The sequence below is a fragment of the Protopterus annectens genome, chromosome 8.part0 (genome assembly GCF_019279795.1).
Source record: "Protopterus annectens isolate FY-2018-M chromosome 8.part0, PAN1.0, whole genome shotgun sequence".
NCBI classification, from domain to species: domain Eukaryota; kingdom Metazoa; phylum Chordata; order Ceratodontiformes; family Protopteridae; genus Protopterus; species Protopterus annectens.
The window spans coordinates 698,504,629-698,524,394 of record NC_056741.1 but is presented as its reverse complement, the minus strand read 5'-3'; the positions used below and the strand labels follow the sequence as shown (position 1 = coordinate 698,524,394).

At 40.0% G+C, this 19,766-nt stretch overlaps 1 protein-coding gene across 1 annotated transcript in view; it reads right to left on the bottom strand.

The window, feature by feature from the left end:
- The window catches only part of TRIM46 (tripartite motif containing 46), a 564,405-nt gene that overhangs the window by 39,420 nt on the left and 505,219 nt on the right, over nucleotides 1–19,766 (bottom strand). Inside the window, exon 9 of the mRNA XM_044080147.1 lies at nucleotides 12,613–12,910. Within this exon, the coding sequence (XP_043936082.1) occupies nucleotides 12,613–12,910 (298 nt within the window). The remainder of the gene's footprint in view (nucleotides 1–12,612; nucleotides 12,911–19,766) is intronic.

Here is a 19,766-nt window from a genome sequence, read left to right as displayed (position 1 = left end):
GGAAGATTTTCAAGGGAGGGGGATGATATTGGGAGTGACTGCAATTTAGGGTTGGGGAGTGGCTGAAGTATAATTAGGCTAGGGAGTACTTACAATTTCAAAGAATGAGGATAAGGAGATCATTTTCTACTCTCCCAGCCTATGCAGCATGTTACATTTGCCTCATGAGGGAGAAACTCCGAACTGCAAACCTGCTTTTTTATGTAGCTATTGCACAATTCTGTACCCTTCCCTGTGTACTATCTTCCTGTAAGCACTACATAGATTGCTTCTTTAAACTTTCTCTTCTTTCTATAAGTTATACCCCTTCCTAAACATATAATACTTTCTAATACTTTCTTTTAGTTTTGAGGAGGCAGACATATTAATCATTAATAACTCAAAACATTTGTGCTTGAAAGCTGTTTGCCATACATGAAACTGGGCTGCTGTGAGCTATTAAATTTCATTCCTAATCAGAAGATACATTTTAGGCACATCAGGGACATTTATTTACTAATTAAGTGCCCTGTTCTGCTGACTTGTGGGGAGTGGAGTGCAGGGATAGTGGCAAGCAGATGTGACGTTCTGGAGTCTCAGACCATTCGTTTTTTTTTCACAGAGATGCAGTGCAGCCTCCCACCCTGGGCTCAGATGGGTAGAGGTCACCCGCAAGAACACTTTAAATGGTATCCTTTTTTCTCCATAGCTAACCTTCAACTGACACCAGCTCCTCTCCTTGTTCATAGATATAGTATAAATACCACCTCTAATATCCCTTGAAAAGAGTCCACTAGCCATATGGGACTAACCTGGTCAGCAAAGGATAAATGAATGAATGAATGAATGAATGAATGAATGAATGAATGAATGAATGAATAACTGAATAAAAATAAATAAACCCTTCCCTAAAAGGGACAGCTACTTACTTGGTTGTGTTTGAAGTAGCACCTTAACTTTACAAGCATCTTCTTCCCTCTCTCCTACTTCTTGTTAGCTATCTGGACCTCCCGTGTACATGCATATACTGATTACTTCCTGCTGGGGGTGAACTGTGAGAAAAAAGGAGATATTTTTGTGCCCAGTAAAGTAGGGAATCATTTTTATGTGTATTTTCAAAATGAAGATTGAAGCTGAGAGAATGATACAAGTACACACCAAGGAACTTGAAAGAGGGCACTTGCTCTAAGAGAAAATTATTTTGATCATGTGTATTTTTAGAATTATTTGGGATCTGCTAAGTTTCTGTTTACTACAAAAAAGCATAGATTAAATTTTTGAGGTATTAAGAATGAGATTTTTCCTTACAATCCAATCACAGAGGCAATGGAAGTCAGATTGCAAGTCTTGCTGTAATTGTGGTTGGAATGGTAGACAATCATGTTGTCAGCATATAACAGGAGAGGAACATGTGGAAGATCTTGCGGAAGTTGGTTGCTATAAAAAGAGAAAAGCAGTAGAGGGAGAAAAAACTCTTGAGATACAGCAGTAGAGGAGAGTATTGGCAGTTACAGAAGTTGTAGTTAGCTGTGAAATGCTGATTTATCATAACATTGAAAGCAGAGGATGACATATGGGTTAATGCCTGCCTCTAACCTGTGGAATATAAAACACAAATGGTTGACTAAGTGAAATGCTCTTGTTAGGTCAATAAGAAGGGTGGCAGATAACATACCTTTGCCCTTTGACATGAGAATGCCATCAGTAAGTGACCATGTGACTGTGAAAGGGCTCCTCTCATCAGAAACCATGCTGTTCATTTAAGAGCAGGTGATAGTTATTAATATATTCTGCGAGTTGCAAGTAGACAGATTTTTCAAAAATCTTGCACACAATATTATTGAAATAACAGGAGAAGGAGGAGAAAAGAAAACAGGTGGGAAATGTTGGGAGGCACAGTGTGAAGGAGAAGTGATGGACAGGGAGAATACATAAGGATTTAGAGAGCACAAAAGGGAAGAGGTATACAGATATCTGGTAGACAGAAGAAAGGGGAGGGGAAAAGTGAGGCAGCTGTGGAAATATCAGCTATGGAGTTTAATTAAGGGCTTGCAGAAAATAGATCTAGTCTTAGATTTGAAGATAATATTGTTGCATATGAGGAATCACCATTGTGCTCATTCCCTAATTCTTTACCTTATGTTCTACACTCTGCTTGCTTCGACCTTTACACTGCTTTCCAGTCTTCACCTTTGCAACCTTTAATTTAATCAAAAATAGATCTGCATACAAGCATCATGGCCCTTTAAGGCTGCCACATAATTTCTTCTTGCTGTATGCGCGGGATTGTACAGATGATCATCGTGACATGAGCATAATCAATGAGCACTGTGGGTGCATGTATTTCCCTGAAGCTGCAACCTACTTCTGTCTTCTGTTCTTGAGGTCTCTGCTGCAGCCCAGAAATGTCCTTTACATTGTCTTGTCTAAATATATGCATCATTAATGAGCATCAGAGTCCATCCTGCCAACACAGAAAACAGAGGAGGGAGAGGTGCGATGCACCCACACTGTTTGTGATTCTGATAAACTTTGATACCAGCAGAACACTCTAGTTCACCTAAAAGTATACATTTATTCCAAACCTCCACTTAATTAAAAATAGAAAAATAATAAAACAATTAAACACAGACCACTTTTGCTATTCAGTACAATATAAAAAGGTAACTTTACATACTAACCACACAAAGTTCACACGCACAGACCCCCAAAAACCTGCCAACCTAAATCAGCCTCTAAAATTTAGATGCATTCTTATTAGAATTAAAAACTGTACAAAAAAAAATAGACCATTAACTGAAACTAGTCAATCTGAAAATAGTATTAACAGCAAAATGGCCCTGACTCGATCAAACTAAACGAACTAAATACAAACCAAAAAAAAACATATAATCCCACAATAACAATCAATACACAATAAAAATGCATAAAAACTGAACTGCTAATTCAAGAGACAAAGAATACCTTTGAAGCTATAGTATAACTCCACTCAAAAGACACTCCATTTATAAAACCGTATGCAAACTATCTAAAGCAGTATTCACAAAAATATTTAGCAATTAATATAGCCTACTGAAGTTATTGGAAAATGCCATACTAACAAAATGCATAAGAAACATCCTATATTGTAGGATTAGGGAACTCTGTTCATAGGTTCATAGGTATGTACTAGGCTATCGGCTCTAGGGCCTATACAAGTCTAGCCAAAAAGGTACCCTGGCTTTCGCCACCCAAGAAAATTATTTTCCTCTGCCCCTGTCGAGCAGAGCCACAGAGGTAATCCCTGGGATGAATTTCCTATTTTCCATCCAATCATCAAGATTTTTCTTGAAGAATGCTAATGAGGAGCTTTGTTTGATATAAATAGGTAGTTTTTTACAGAGTATGTGACGTCTCTGGGACAGGAATCAATCCCTCAAGCATGTTCTGTTTATTGTGGTGACAAGGTTTAGGTCCCTAGAGCATGTGGCTCGGAGAGATTGGGATTTCTTTAAGTGGAGCATGTCCAACAGCTCTAGGTTTGACATAGCTTTGCATGTTAGGCAGAGATCGCCTCTGAGTAGGCGATATGCGATGGAGTAAAGCTGGAGTTTTTTGAGACGCTCTGCATAGGGCATCTATTTGAGGCCGATAATCCTCTTTGTGAGGTATTTCTGCGGCCTTTCCAGTTGTTGTAGATGTCTTGTGAGGCACATACCAAAAGGGGCATTATACTCTATAATGGGTCTAATGAGTAACCTCTTTTTTCCCTGGATGAGAAACCTTTTGTGATGAGGTGTGCCACGTAGAAGGATTTCCTGACTACTGTGGTGATGTGATTCTCAAAGGAGAGATTACTGTCCATCTGTGTCCCAAGGTCTCTTATCACACTTTCAGTGTTAAGTAGACTAGCACCTATGTGGTAGCGCATGGGTACAGAGTTTTTACCAAAGGGGATGACAATGCACGTTTTGGCATTGAGCTTGAGGCCATGGCTTTGACACCAGGCATCTGTCTTGGTGAGGCCCTTTTGTAGGATGTCCACATCATTAGGAATTTCAATTATGGCTCCTAGTTTGCGGTCATCTGCGGACTACATTAGCCAAAGATCTTCTGTGTTAGCCTGTACTTCAGAAAAGTAGTTACCAAATAGGAGAGGACCCAGGACTGAACCCTGTGGTACTCCACTTATCATTGGTCTGAAGTCAGATTTGGAGTCTGCTGCTTTCACAGTGTGGGTTCTGTCAGTGAGCCAGTTGGCAACCCATCTTGTGACAACCAGTCACCCATGTTGGTAATGACCAAGTTTAGTGTGTTTATCTATAATTCCAGAGTGGGGGGTGGTGTCAAAAGACTTGGCAAGATCTAGATAGGCTGTATGAACCACCTTACCCTCATCTACAGCTTTGGTGACTGCTTCAAAGAAGTCAGTCAGGTTTAGGAGACATGATCTGCCTTTTACAAACCCGAACTGGGTGGGGTCCAGAGTTTGGAGATTACCAATGTCTTTGTTTATATGTTCCATGATGATACATTCCATGGCCTTGCAGACCAGGCTCGTTAGGCTAATGGGGCAGTAGTTCCCAGGGTCTGTGGTGGCTCCCCCTTTGTGGAGTGGGATAACCATCGCTGTGCACCATTCATTGGGCACAAAGCCTGAGGTGAGGCTATGATTGAACATGGTGCTTAGGTGGGGTGCCAGTTCATTCTGTAGTTCATGTAGAACGCAGCCTGGGATGTTGTCAGTTCCCATGGATGCTGTGTTCTTGGCTTTGGAGAGTGTGTATTTTACCTGTGCAGCTGTGATTACAGGAACTCTGCATTCTTCCGGTATAGAGATGGGCCCTTTAGTGTGTGTGTGTGTGTGTGTGGGGGGGGGGGTAAAGTTAGCACTGAACCTGTCTGCGAGGATGTTGGCAATATCAGTTGATTCTGTATATTTAGTGCCATTGTGCTGTAACTCAGAGCAGATCTGAGTGTTGCCATCGAGATTCTTGACATATCTATAGAATGCTTTTTGGTTGTCTTTAGAATCAGTGGTGATTTTGTTTTCATAACTAGCTTTGGAGGATTTTATGAGGGATCTCAGCTTTTTACTGAGGCTAACCATGGAGTTCTTCTAGTCATGGGATTTTACTCTTTTTTTGCAACAGTTTCTTTCTTCTGTTGTAGAGTTTGTTTATGGCAGGGGACCACCAGATTGGCTTCCTTTTTTTGGAGGATGCCATCTTGGTTCTGTTAGGGATAGCATGTTCCATGCAGTCGTGTAAGTGCTTATAAAGTGCATTCGTGTAGGATTCAGCAGTCATACCTCTATTGTCCATCTGCATGGGTGTCGTGAAGTTTGCCACTTCTGTCTTAAGAAGCATGAAGTTGGCTTTGGAGAAATTTTTACGGTGGTTTCCCTAATGGGGGGGTGGGGGCGGGATGTGGATGTCTAGGCTGATTAGCTTGTGGTCAGATCTGACCAATGAGGAATTGACCTGTGGTGTGGAATACCGGTCACCCATGTTGGTAATGACCAGGTCTAGGATATTGCTGCCCCTGGTGGAGGTGTGGGTAAGTTGATCCAAGGCACTGGAATTTATGAATTCCAGAAAACGTTGAGCAAATGAGTTGGTACATGAGTAGTTTTCCCAATTAATGGTGAGGTAGTTGAAATCGCCCACTATTAGGGTGTTGGGTCATGACTTATGTGTCACTACTCTTCACAAAAGACATTCCCTAAACAAAGAGGAGGAGATATTTCTTGTTTCTCACAACAGCTCCTGAGTGAATAGCATACACACACACATACACACACACACACACACACACACACACACACACACACACACACACGAACACACACACACACACACACACACACACACACACACACACACACACACACACACACACACACACACACACACACATACACACACACACACACACACACACACACACACACACACACACACGCATCCACAAACATACCTACACACAGGCACAGGTTAAACTATATATATGTAAACACATATTTTCTAAACCCTCCACAGACACTTCTGGAAACTTCAGAAACTACCTTACCCAGACAAGGTTAATACTTTAAAACTATCCATCTCAGAAAGGGTAAGATTAATGGAGAACTTTACTTTATGGCATTATCAATTACAATACCTCTCAGTTAGATTTAAATTAACTAAAACAGGGATCATGTATCAATGTCGACAGTACTGCTGGCAGGTACGTATTTATAAAGAGCAAAAATAACTTGTCCTGACACAGTAGCCAATAAAGGTACTTACTCTGAGCAGTGTGTGTGCATGTGTGTGTGCGTGCATGTGCGTGTGTGTGTGTGTGTGTGTGTGTGTGTGTGTGTGTGTGTGTGTGTGTGTGTTGGGGTCATACTGTGTCACCTTTGGACTCAATGCTGTTTTGCAGAGCTAGAGAATGTGTTTATCAGAATTAATAGACTTTTTTTTAAAAACAGGATTACTCAAACTAAAATACTTCTTCTTTTGGCTTTATCCCAGTTGGTCACCACAGCAGATCACCTGTCCGCTCATGATTGGCAGTGGAGTTTTTTACGGTGTCAAGTTACCAGTATCGCACCCAACCTTCCACAGAAGGCACACACATGCACGCACACCAATTTAGTGTCCAATCCACCTACAGCATGTCTTTGGGATGTGGAAGGAAACCAGAGCACCCAGAGGAAACCCACGCAACCACAGGGAGGACATGCAGACTCCGCAAAGATGGCACCCCAGCCAAGGATCAAATTGGAGAACCTCTTGCTGTGAGGAGGCAATGCTAACCGCTGGACCACCGCGGCCACCCGTACTCAAACTAAAATGATTTTATTATTTACATAAGATTTCTTCCTTGCTGAACTTTTCTTTTGCCACGTAAATTTTTTTTTTTCAAACTTATCATTCTTTTGGGAAAAGCAGAAGGGAATGGCTAACTTAAAGATACCCAAGGTACAAGCCAGATGCTTCTTAGATTTTTTTCAGGTGCAGAATTGCTCTGTTTTGAACCTCTCTGTCTTCTTTCAAATATGCATGTTTTGAGACAGATGAGTTAATAAAAGTAATCTTTTTAAAAAGAACTAGTCAAATCAAAATGATTCATGTTATTTACATAATACTTTCCCATGCTGAACTTTTTTGTCATGTTTCTCTTTCAAAATTATCGTTTTTGGAAAAAACATAAGTGAACAGCTACTTAAGAATACCTGAAGTGAAAGAGAGATGCTTCATAAATTTTTTAAAGTACAGAAATGCACTCCACTCTGTCTACTTTCTTGCATGCATTTTTTTAGATAGATGGATTTGGCTGGCAGTCAGTAAAGCTTCCTTAACAGAAGCTTAGCTTGTGCATCCTTTGACTCTTCCTCAGCTGGTTGTCATAACCAAAGGATCCTGTAATACAGAGTTAAAACAATGGGGCTTGCTAAACTGCTAGCAGCTGGAAAAATCTACTCTACAACCTTCTTAATGCACACACACACACACACATATACACACACACACACACACACACACACACACATATATATATATATATATATATATATATATATATATATATATATATATATAGGTCTACTTCTGTGCCCCTCCCCTAATTATATATACCAACTCTGAGATCACACAGCAGAGGAGAAAAGGGTACATTTCCTTATCCTCACTGTACTGTGACCTATATCTAAAAGCACCAACTGCCCTAAATCTTACACTCCCATTACACCTGTAATAAAGAAGAAAAAACACCTCACCTCTACTTCCAAACGATCCTGGAACATCCAAAAGGAATTTGCTTAAGTAAGTTTCGCAAAATTGCGTTTTCAGTAACCTGCATTTTCACTGACGTAAGTTCAGCATTTTAGAATTCGAAGAGGTGTACTTTTGATAAAAGAAAGTAGACCCATATATATAGAGAGATAGAGAGATTCCTATGTATACACACACACACACACACACACACACACACATATATATATATATATATATATATATATATATATATATATGTATAAATCTAGAGCATTATCCTTTTTGAGAAATGACCTAAAGTTGTTTTCCATAACTTAAATGTGATATAACTAGAGGCTGATATGACAGAGACTAATGGTAGTACAGTACGGACATGAAGTGAAGCCCATCACTTAAGAGGATAATGCTCTGCTAAGGTGCCACTCAAAAGTGTATTAGCCATAAGAGATCACTCAAGCAAGCGGGTGCATTCCTTGTGTTAGTCAGTCTTCCTTTAAATATGCCCCCTCCTGCCCCACAAAGCACACATACACTTCTAATTCTCCAGCAACAGAGTCCACAGGGCGCGATGCATGAAAACAATGGAAATATATACTTCTAATACTCCCTCAACAGAGACCATGGTCCTAAATACATAAAGGCAATGGAAATATATACTTCTAATACTTTATCAACAGAGACCATGGTCCTGAATACATAAGGGCAATGGAAATATATACTTCTAATACTCTAGCATCAGCCATCACAGTGGTGAATACATGAAAACAATGGAAATAAATACTTCTAATCCTCCAGCATCAAAGACCACAGTGCTGAATGCATGAACACATTGGAAATATAAGTAAACTACTGTTAATGTTGTGCACTATCTCAGTGATGTATATAGCACATAATAATAACCTTCTCTAATGCATTTATACATATTTACTCACTTCTGTCTGGATCACATTCACAAAGCAATGATACATTAACAACTCGACCCTCCCTCAAGAAACACAGTAAATCAGAAAGGGATTCCACCTGACTAATGGCAAAATCAAGAAGGTGAAGATGCTGTGTCATAGGCCCAGCCTCTTTTATGTGCTCTTCCAAAGGGTTAGGATGGTTAAGTGATTATGCAAATTTCTAAATTTACTGCAAATCCAGAATATCAGCTATTATTTTTTTATTATCCTGTAAACATAATAATAGCCGATAAAATTTATAGAGATGGTTTACAGTCAAAGATTGCAAAGGCAAATGCGGTTTGTATGTAACTCTTGCTCCATTGGTCTTTTCATTTCGTACTTTCACCAAAACAGAAATGACTGTATCACTAACTAGCAATTTGAGATGTTGGCATCCCCAGAGGTCAGATATACTGGCTCCCTGACCTAATATGGGACTATGTTCTTCAGTGTCTCTTTTACAAGCTGTAGGGCAATATTATTTCAGTACAGATCATTGCCTTAACAAGCTTTAGCAATGTTACCTAACAACATTGACAGTTAAAAGGCTGACCACTTAAGAAGTAACACATAGATGATGAGTCAAAGGAAATAACTAGTCTAACCTAGCTGCTACATAAAGCAATAGTGAGTATGCTAGCATTCAAAGGAAACAAGTGGATGTTGTCCCCTGTTCAGTTGTATTCCCTGAAGTAGCCCCTTTGAAGATTGTGTGGATAACCATTACTAGTACATGCAAACTAGAACATAATCTTAACTAGTCTCTGTTTGGATTATGACCATTTGTTTATTTATTTTAATGTTTTATTTTATCAATCCTGTTCTATGGTATTCAGCTCAATGTTTACCTAACTACCTTTAATTCCCTTCTACTATTTAACTGTAAAGCTCCAGAGGCCATAATACATATGTGTTTGGGTCCTCCATGTGCAAATGTCAAAATGCCTGTATTATCAATCGCAAGTGTTCTCAGTAGTTTAGGATGACAGGGACAACATATGTGGAAACCCAGAAGCCATCATATAATTTGCCGAAGGGCTGATATTCTTTTTCTGTATTTAATGCCCTGATACATATATGTGCAGTGTGTGGGGGGTGCAGGCAGTTAACACATATGTTCCTGTGTTCTTCCACACAGTCTCTTGCATTTCTTCTAAGTGCAGTAGGAGCTTCCTGCCAATTCTCTCCATCTCTGGCAGGTGATTTCATCACACTGGTTCAGCCCTCCTATTCCTCCTACCCATGGAACAGAAATCTGCCTTTTGTCATTCAGTCTGTTCCCCTTCCTGGCTGGTCCTGAGACAGCCAGGCTGACAGCCTGAGTTGAACTGACAGCAGTGAACTGGAAATCTTTGCTCGTCTGCCAGTGGACAGATAGGTTTTTGCCTTTTGTAACATTTTTAATGAAAGCTGTAACAAATTGAAATATATTACAATATGAACACTATAATACAAAGAAACCTTGCACAGCAAACCATTAAATAATTAACATAACTAGCCCAAGCAACAAAAGCAACGCACACATTTTAGCAAAACTGCTTGAACAAGATTTTTTTTAATGTTGTTTGAATGTTAAACAAATGCGAATGAATTTGCAATACAGTCGTTTAACATCAGCCCATGCCTATATAGATAGAAATGTCATGAAATGGACATCACAACCTGGCATCTTAGAATCAGATATATAGCAATTTATCAAGAGTCTTGACAAAGGACCACTTGCAGATAAAAAGTCCCATTTTATTGCATGCATTGTATTTATATTTGATATGTATTACCACAAAGAGAAATAAATGTTATTTTGTTCCTGTATGACAAAACACAAAAGATCATCTCTCCAAGAAGTGCGACTCTCTGATGCTCTATTGCTCTTTCCTGTGCATTAACATTATACCTAACTTACAATGAAAAAGAGGCAAATAAGGCTTGCATCCCACTATCTTGTCATTCTCACAGGTTTATGGTGCCCCTGTAAACTCATATAATTTTTGGCATTCTGCAGTCTTTTTTATGAGGATTTGTCAAAGCTGATGACTGCTTGCATTGTATTCCATCACCCACTGTGTAACAATAGCATCCACTTATCTTCATTTTAAAAAGCTCGTCCTATATGTAGCTACTCACCCAGTCCATAGCATTTTTTATTATATGTGTTTTATGTAGGGGCATATTTTATGATATATACATTGACTATCGTCTTAACCTATAGAGTAGTGTAGTTCACTTTTAGATTGTTCCCACAGCCTCCTTCCTTTTAGGGTGTTCATAAACCAAGGTCCTTTATTCAATATACATAAAACAAATGATGCTGATTCAGACACCAGTCTAAAACTGAACACAGCACTTTCCATGGCAACTCAGAGTCAGGCAACACATTGGGAATACCGTTCAAGCTTTCTGGAAATGATATTACATTTTTTACATCCTTACACTCACTGAACCTGTCAAACTGTATGCCTTACCATAATGCCTAGTTTTAAATAGTTATAAGTAATTGTCCGCATAGTTCTTAACCTTCCATCCTGAAAATGAACAAAACTATCTCTCATGATATGGAACAAGTGAGCAAACTGTGGAATACTTACTAAAAGTTTACTAATAACTTCAACTAGGAAGCTCACAGTATGGTAAAAAATGTGTTACTTTATACTTATGAAAAGTTATTTTGATGATTTAATATGATTCAATATTATTTATCATGGATATACTTTACAACATTCCTAACACTGAATGTGTGACAGATGCCTTCAATGTGGAACTATGTGGAAGATGGACTTTAGAAGAGGGAAAATGAGAAATGCTCCTCATAATGAGGTAGTCTTGAGAGGTATGATTGTCCTGTGTCCTTTTATTGTTTTATAACTTTCACTACCTCTCTTCCCATTCCATACTGTCCTTCTCAAGCCTTCCGCATCTTTCCTCGTGTCTAACTTCCCCGAAACTTCAACCAGATGAAACAAAATAGCTGAAACTTTAAGTCAATGAAATATACAAAATGTTTTTTACCCATATCCCTCTTACTTATGTATACCAACTCCATGACTGCGCAACCATGAAGAAAAGAGAAAGCCCATACAGAAAGAATCACTGCCAAAAGGCAAACAAAAACAGTAGAGGCAGTAATTTCCAACACATAAAGCGATCAACCTCATCTGTCCTCAACTATGTGTAGAGTAACAGATTCTCAATTACTATACACTAGACGGATGATCTTGAACACCACAGGTCACTGGTAATGTTATTAACTTCTCCACATGTTTTCTCAGGCCTCTATTTTCCTACTGTTTTATTAATGAAATATTGCCTCTACCATCAATTAGCACTTGACAGCCATTGCTATACCCAGTGAAGCAGTAAACTGGCCTCACAGAGACAAACTAAGAACCTTTGGCATTTAGTCGGTACACCTGATTGTACCGCCTTTGGTCCAAGCACCTTGCCTACATTCAGGTTTGTAAGCGTCAATAACCTTTTCTGAAAATTGATGTGTAACTACCATGCATATACTCTTTCTCCTTTCAGTACTGGTAGACATTTTTCCTTCCCTATTATGTATGAACACTGACAACAGATATTATTTGTGGTAATGTTACCCTTTTTTCACTTTAGCTCAACACAAAACAGTGATACCTTCATACCCTTGCATTGCCTCCCTTGCTTTTCATAAGGTACCTAAAATGCCTTGCTGTCTCTCCTTCATTTCTAAATTATTATATTGTTTATTTTTAGCCTACAATCTTGTTCTTTTTGCTGTTACTGGTTTTCCTCAGTTTCCAAAGAGCAACTGCCTTTCTTCTCATACCCTAGTAAATGTATCATTTAAGCTTTAACATTCCTAGTCTGCTTTAGTGGGAACAACAAAGTGCACTTCGTATCTTTTCCTTGAATTTCTTCACAGTTTCATTTTTGACTTTTTGACAGCTATAGTAAACTTCCATACATACCTTGGACTAACCACATCCTGGGGCACTTGGAACCATTCTTGCAGTTTGCTCTCCAAACCGACACCGACCTTCACCAGGTAGGAACTGGGGTCCACTGAGCATGCCCAGTAGTGCTTGCCTTGTGTGACAGCTACATCACCTATTACCAGGTCGATTGACAGATGACAACTGGTCATGATCCGTTCTGCAGCAAACAGCATGGGGACCCCTGGTACACTGCGCACTGCCCGCTGATCCTTACTGATTACCAGGCGATCCCGGTTGAAACCCCACCTGTTGTCGAGGAAGAAGTTAAGGACTAGAGGGAGAAAAAGGGAAAGACAAGGAGATAAAGATTAAACAGGACAGGGGGAGGAGAGAAGGGTGGTAATGCAGGTAAAACTAAACAGGAAAAAGCAATGAGCTTAGTTAGGTGTCACAGGCTTCAACCAGTTTTCCAGGAACTGTACATAGGAACACCTAGCAACAGGGGCCAGGAGGACTGGAACAGGAAAAACAAGCAATAGTTCAACAAGTAGTTCAGGCCTTCATTTGGCAAACCTCTCCAAACTTTATTAGTTTAATCTTTTTTCTCCCAAATGTGATGAACAAAATGTAGTTCATTCATCACAATGGAAGGAAAGCTTTCCAATCTCTTGGCAGTTCTATACATAACAACCCCCCCCCAAAAAAATAAAACAAAAGAAAGGATCACAAGCATAAGAAATGAATGTTGCATATGAGAAGAAAATGTTTAAATGCCATTGGAGGTCTTGCAAAATCAGCCTGAGAGATGCTAAAACATCATAGTAATGGACAGCAAACCAGCAGGTACGAAAGAACAGCAAGGTGAAACCATATGAGGTACTGAGACTGGGAAGTCCAAGTAACAGCAGTGAACTAGGAATGGAATGAGGTAATGCAAAGAAGGGATGGGCTAAAACAGGAAAAGGTAAAAAAAAAGAAAACAAGAAAGAGTAAAATTGTTACAATTGAATAAATGAGTGATGCTAAAAAACACTGAAAATAGAAAAGAAAGTTAGAATAAATGCATCAATGTCTTCAGGAGTGAATACAGTTAATTCTTTGAGGCAAGTGATCTGGTTTGCTTCTATCATTTGCTTCAATTAACTATATTAAAGCACAAGTTAACCTGTTGCTCTAATAAAAGGCTTACTGACAGCACCTACTGTTTTATTAATTTAAAATAAAAAATCTAATGTTTTATTAAGTTAAAATAAAAAAAAATCTATCTGCAGCGGTGTATAGATTTGCCTGCCATTTTAAAACTACCATGCTTCTTACCTTTATATGAACATAGGAGCTTCAGTGGTTACATTAGAGTTTCAGTTTTTAAATGAGTTTCCATATAGTCTAGAATGACAGCTTAATAGTTTGGCAGTTTACAAGCTTTTAAACTTGGTGGCATTTGAGCCACCCACTCTTACTGTAAATGTGACTTTGTAAGTTCCTGCCAGTTTAATTTCATCTGCTCATTCTACTGGACATTGAACTAACTGGGAAGGACCTTCCCTTAGACTATTAGTGTTTGAGTTAACCTTTGTTTCATACCATCTCACTCACTTACAGTACACTGCAAAATTTAGAGTATTAATCTCTTTATCCATCTTTTAAAACCTGTAAAATCTGGGACTAGAATACCAGTCACTGGAGATCCTAGAAACTGCTTCTCAAGGATTGGGATTAGTGCTTCTGTTTTGTTCCTGGTAAGAGAAAGAGCAGAGGGACATTATTTCCTAGACTTCTTAGAGATTACCAATTGCTTCTTAGGATCCAGCTTGGGATCAATGCTACTTCTTTGCTTCTGGAGAGGGGGGGAGCAGAGGGTCATAGATTCCTGCTAATCTCTGATTGAGCAGTTTCTATGAAACTTCACTAAGTGGTCTCATTGCAGTTTTGGTGAGAATCTCTTCATGACTTTAGTGCAGCTTGGCTGTCTGTTACATCCAGCTGCTGCAGGTTCTGTCCAGGAAATCTACCAAAAGAAGGCTATAACAAGTGTACTGAACCCAGCAACATCTGGGTTATTACTACTTCTCAGGGAACAATTTGGGATTAGTGCTACTGTTTTGCTTCTGGTGAGCGAATCAACTATAGATCATTGATTCCAAGCTGTATGCAGCCAAGTTGAGACTGACTCTTTCTCCAGTATCAGATGGATAGAACCTCCAGTAATCAACTCCAAACCTCAAAGGCACTACTCCCCACTTCATCCCATATTACTAAGCACCTGGAACTTTGGATCTGCACTTTCCATCCATCTCTGAAGTCAGCTAGGTTGAAATGAGCATCCTGAGACAATGTAGCAATTGTCTTGTGTTTACTGACAACAATCTGCTACTCAAAAAACTGGCACAGTGTGTGAGAGATGCAGTTATTTAATGCTATTGGAGGCAAGATTCTCAGATGAAGATACTACAAATAACAAACAGGCTGCCAGTATCACACAACACCAGACAACACCACATTAAACCTATCACACACACACACACACACACACACACACACACACACACACACACACACACACACACACACACACACACACACAGCAATATAAAAACATAAACTTACATATGCTGAGGCTCTTAGAAGTAACCTACATAAACCACAAAGGCCTTCTAAATGTAAGTTAAGAAATAATACCACTTTGTAACCTCACAAACACACAACACAGGCAGCACCAACCTTGAAACATTCATCAAAGAATTCAAAAGCCCATAAGACCTCCACACAATCCAACACCTTAGTCATGGTGACTCCATTGTGAAATACAACAATGCACATCTCACCAGGCTATGCAAGGAGAGGTTCTGACTAAGTTGCCTATCAGGTACCAGGATTCACCACATCAGGCAGGCACTCAAGTTCTTGCAGCATATGTACACATGTTCATAGTACACGTGAGTGTAAATGACTTGAGATGTACTTCCCTGGACTAAATGAAGAGAGAGAGACATGATGGAGCTCTCAGAATATGTGTCCAAGGCAGGTAAGAACCTAGCCTTGAGCACTATTTTACCATCACCTAGAATGATGTAGCAATTCAAACAAAAGATTATTGAATTCAGCAATTTAATAAGCTTCTGGTTTCCAATACTTATCAACTTGAGAGGAGATGGTAGACAATCCTAACTGTTTTTTCAGGGATGGCCTGCATCTATCCCCCTAAGGCTTTTAGATATTGGCTAAAATGTTGTCCATGTCTTAGATAGTGTCCTTTCTTAGGCATGTCAGTTTTCAAAAGCTTCCAACATAACAAAACAGAATGTGGAAAACATAAAGGTATGCTAAGAGCCTTAGAAAAACTCCACTCCAAAGTACTCCTACCCTGGAAAAGTTTGATATGTGCATTGTTATGGAGACATTGTTCAAGAAGATAATAGACAGCATCCCATCAGTGCCTGGTTTCATCTGCTACCACACATTCAGGCCCATCCCATTGCATGAAGGCACTAAAGGCTGCAGCATCTCCATATTTGTAAAAAGAAATTCCACATTTCCAGACTAGTTAAGAAAAAATAACAACCTGGAATTTCTCCAGTCCAGCTTACCATTAACAATATCCCTTATCACATCATGGCTAAGTAAAGGACCCCCTCTATGTCTCCCTCAGCCCATAACTCCTACCTAATTAGTATAGAGACCCTATGCATTAAACCAAAAACATTCTCCTAAGGAACTTCAACTACCCTTCCATTAACTGAGAGACATATAAATCCTCTAACACGCATGCTCTAAAATTTCTGGACTTTATCAATACAAACTCTCTGGACCAGTTAGTCCGATCCACAACTAGGGTAATAAAATTCTGGACTTGGATGACTTTAATTACCTCACTATTAACTGAGAATCCTATAGGACATCAAATGTACATGCACAGAGATTCCTGGATTTTGTAAACACAAACTCCCTGGACCAGATAGTCAATAAACCAACCAGGGGTGCAACCATACTGGATCTGGTCTTCACTAATATGGGAGAGTGTTGCACACCCCCTACTGTAGTGCCTTCCCTAGTTAGGACAGACCACAAAATGTTCTCCTTTGAAGTAAAAATTAAACCCGGATCCCCCGCTCAACCGGGAATATTCAGGAACTATTCTAAGGCTAACCTCCTGCTATTAAATTCAGCTCCAACTTTGCTCCTCTCTCCCCCTCAACCTTCCCTCAGGAAATATAATCAAATTTAACTCCCCCTACTATCACCAAAGAACAGGTCCTTAATGCTCTCTCTCTAAGACCAAGAACACTGCATCACTGGGCCCAGAGAATATCCCAGGATGCCTTCTAAACAGCACGAAACATAACCTATCAGGGCCTCTGGAATTACTATTTAACTGTAGCCTCCAAACAGGCTTCATGCCTCATGAATGGAGAAAGGCAACAGTCATCCCTCTGCACAAAGGTGGGGCATCTACAGATCCTGGAAACTACAGACCCATAAGTCTCACTAGTCTTATATGTAAAGCCATGGAAAGAATTATCATGGAGATGAAAAATAGAGGTATAGTAAATCTCCAGACACTGGACCCAACCCAGTTTGGTTTTGTCAAGGGCAGATCATGATCATGTCTACTCAACCTGGTGGACTTCTTTGAGAAGGTCAGCAAAGTAATGGATGGCGGCAAAAATGTTCACATTGCCTACCTTGACCTGGCCAAGGCATCTCACACAATACCCCACTCGGACATTGTTGGCAAACTCAAGTGGTTAGGTACAAACCCATATGTCACTCAGTGGATAGCCAACTGGCTCACAGACAGGACCCAGGAAGTTAGAATTGGGGAGTCCACCTCTACAAAGAGGCCAGTCACAAGTGGAGTCCCCCAGGGATCAGTCCTTGGATCTCTCCTTTTTGGCATTTACTTCTCAGAAGCCAAGGCCAATGTCAGTGGTATCCGGCTGACTAAATCTGCAGATGATTGCAAATTAGGAGCTGTCACTGAATCTCACACTGGCACAAATGTTTTCCAGGAGGGGCTGACATAAACAAATAACTGGTTTCAGAGCCATAGACTGAAACTAAATGCCAAGAAATGCATAATAGTATCCTTTGGGAAGTCATCCATCCCTGATAACTATCATATTGACAGCAACTCCCTTAGAGCTGACCCAGTAGTCAAGGACTTAGGGACATACATAGATAGTAATCTAGCCTTTGATCATCTCATGTCTACAGTGGTGAGATAATCATTCTATGTTGCTTAACTTATAAACAAAGGTATGGCATCGAAGTCCAAGGAAGTCATTGTTCCACTGTATTTGGCATTCATCACACCTATCACTGAGTACAATGCACCCTTTGGTATGACACACAACCAGGCAAATCCAACAACTGGAATGTTCACAGAGGTTCCACAGTGAAAAAAATACAGGGAGTAAGTAATATGTCCTATGCAGACCACCTCAATGCCCTATCCCTGTATTTTGTCTCCACAGACTCTTGAGGGGACATCTATGCCTGGCATACAGGGCATTGTCAAACCCCACTCTGATGGACCTCCTGCATATCCGCAAAACAAACAGTACCAGAATTACCCATTCTAAAGATTTAAACATTGCCTGTGATATAAATAGGATCTGCTGGAGAGATAGGTATGTATCCCAGAGACTATCTCATCTATGGAGCAGGCTCCACATCCATGTGAAGCAGAGTTCCTCCCTAACCCAATTCAAGTGCAACTTGGACAACTGGATGGGAAACCAGAAATTCATCCCTGGTTTGGCACCTATGTCTTTAATGGAAACAGGTAACCTGTACATGGTTCATCTCCCAGGCCCATGCTTACACTTATCAAGGGTGTCAGAACTTGTCAGAGATTTGGGATGCATGGCTAGACTTAAAAAGGCCCTTGTGGTTGTTAGCCTAGTAAACACCCATGAACCTATGAACCTATGACTTAGTCCTTACAGAGATTCTTCACCAGGAGAATCCAGAGCCTCAAAAATCTACCATAAACAGATAGGCTAAAAGCCCTATCCCTCTACTCAGTTTCATACAGACTCCTCAGAGGTGACCTCTGTCTGGCATACAAGACGATCTCAGACCCCGCCTTGATGGGACTGCTGTATATCTGCAAGTCAAGCTTCACTCGAGTAACCTGCATGCATGGCCTCAACCTGGTATGTGACGTCAATAGGACTTGTTGGTGGGACAGATTTGTGTCCCAGAGACTCCCCCATCTGTGGAATAGACTCCCTCTCTATGTCAAGTAAAGTACTTCTTTACCCCTTTTTAAGCACAACCTGGATAACTGGAGGGGAAATAGAAAATACATCCTTGGGATTCTACCCGTGTCTCTGCTGAACAGGGGCATTGGGTGCTGATTTGTGTAAACATGGGCTATGTTCTTAGCTAGGCTTATAAGGGCCTCAGGGCCAATATTCTAGTAACTTCCTATAATCCTATGATCCTATGACCAATGTGGGACAGCTCTGCTCCCTATCAATTGTAACTCACTCTCTGGTCAAACTATTCAAATGAGTCACATTCACCTTAAGACTGAAGCCAGAAGCATCCTCAAGACCCTTGGCATTCAAAGATTATGCTAAGACTACTCTACTGAACTGAGTGATTTCCTGGCGAAATTCAGCATATCCTTCCAACTCAATGACTGCAGTTCTTATTTGGAATCTTTTACTGACAAATTCTATGCACATGCAAATGGCTATATAGATGCATCTGTCCCCTCCAAAGGAAATAAAATACCATATTCAAAAATAATCCCCCTATGGTGGAATCCAAATATAAACAGACTCTGTAATAAAAAAAAAAAAATCATTGTATGTAAAAATAAATGAAAGTCTCAAGATGTGAAAAAGCTCTTACTAAACTTAACAGGAAACTCTGGACCCAGATAAAATCAACTAAAGCCAGATTTGAGATAACAACTTCCACCAAAGCAAAGGCCAATCACAAAGCCTTCTTTAACTATGTTAGGAACCTGAAAAACAGTGCCTAGAACTATGCAGAGCTAACAGGAAGATTTATGCCATTCTCAAACCCAGAGGACATAGCCAATCTGCTAGTGGATAAATTTAGCAACCCCCCCTCCCTCTGCTACATTCTCAGATTTCATACCTGCATCTAGAACTCTTTCAATCCTCTCATGAACAAGGTCTCAAGGCACTATCCAAGGCCAAGAACACTGC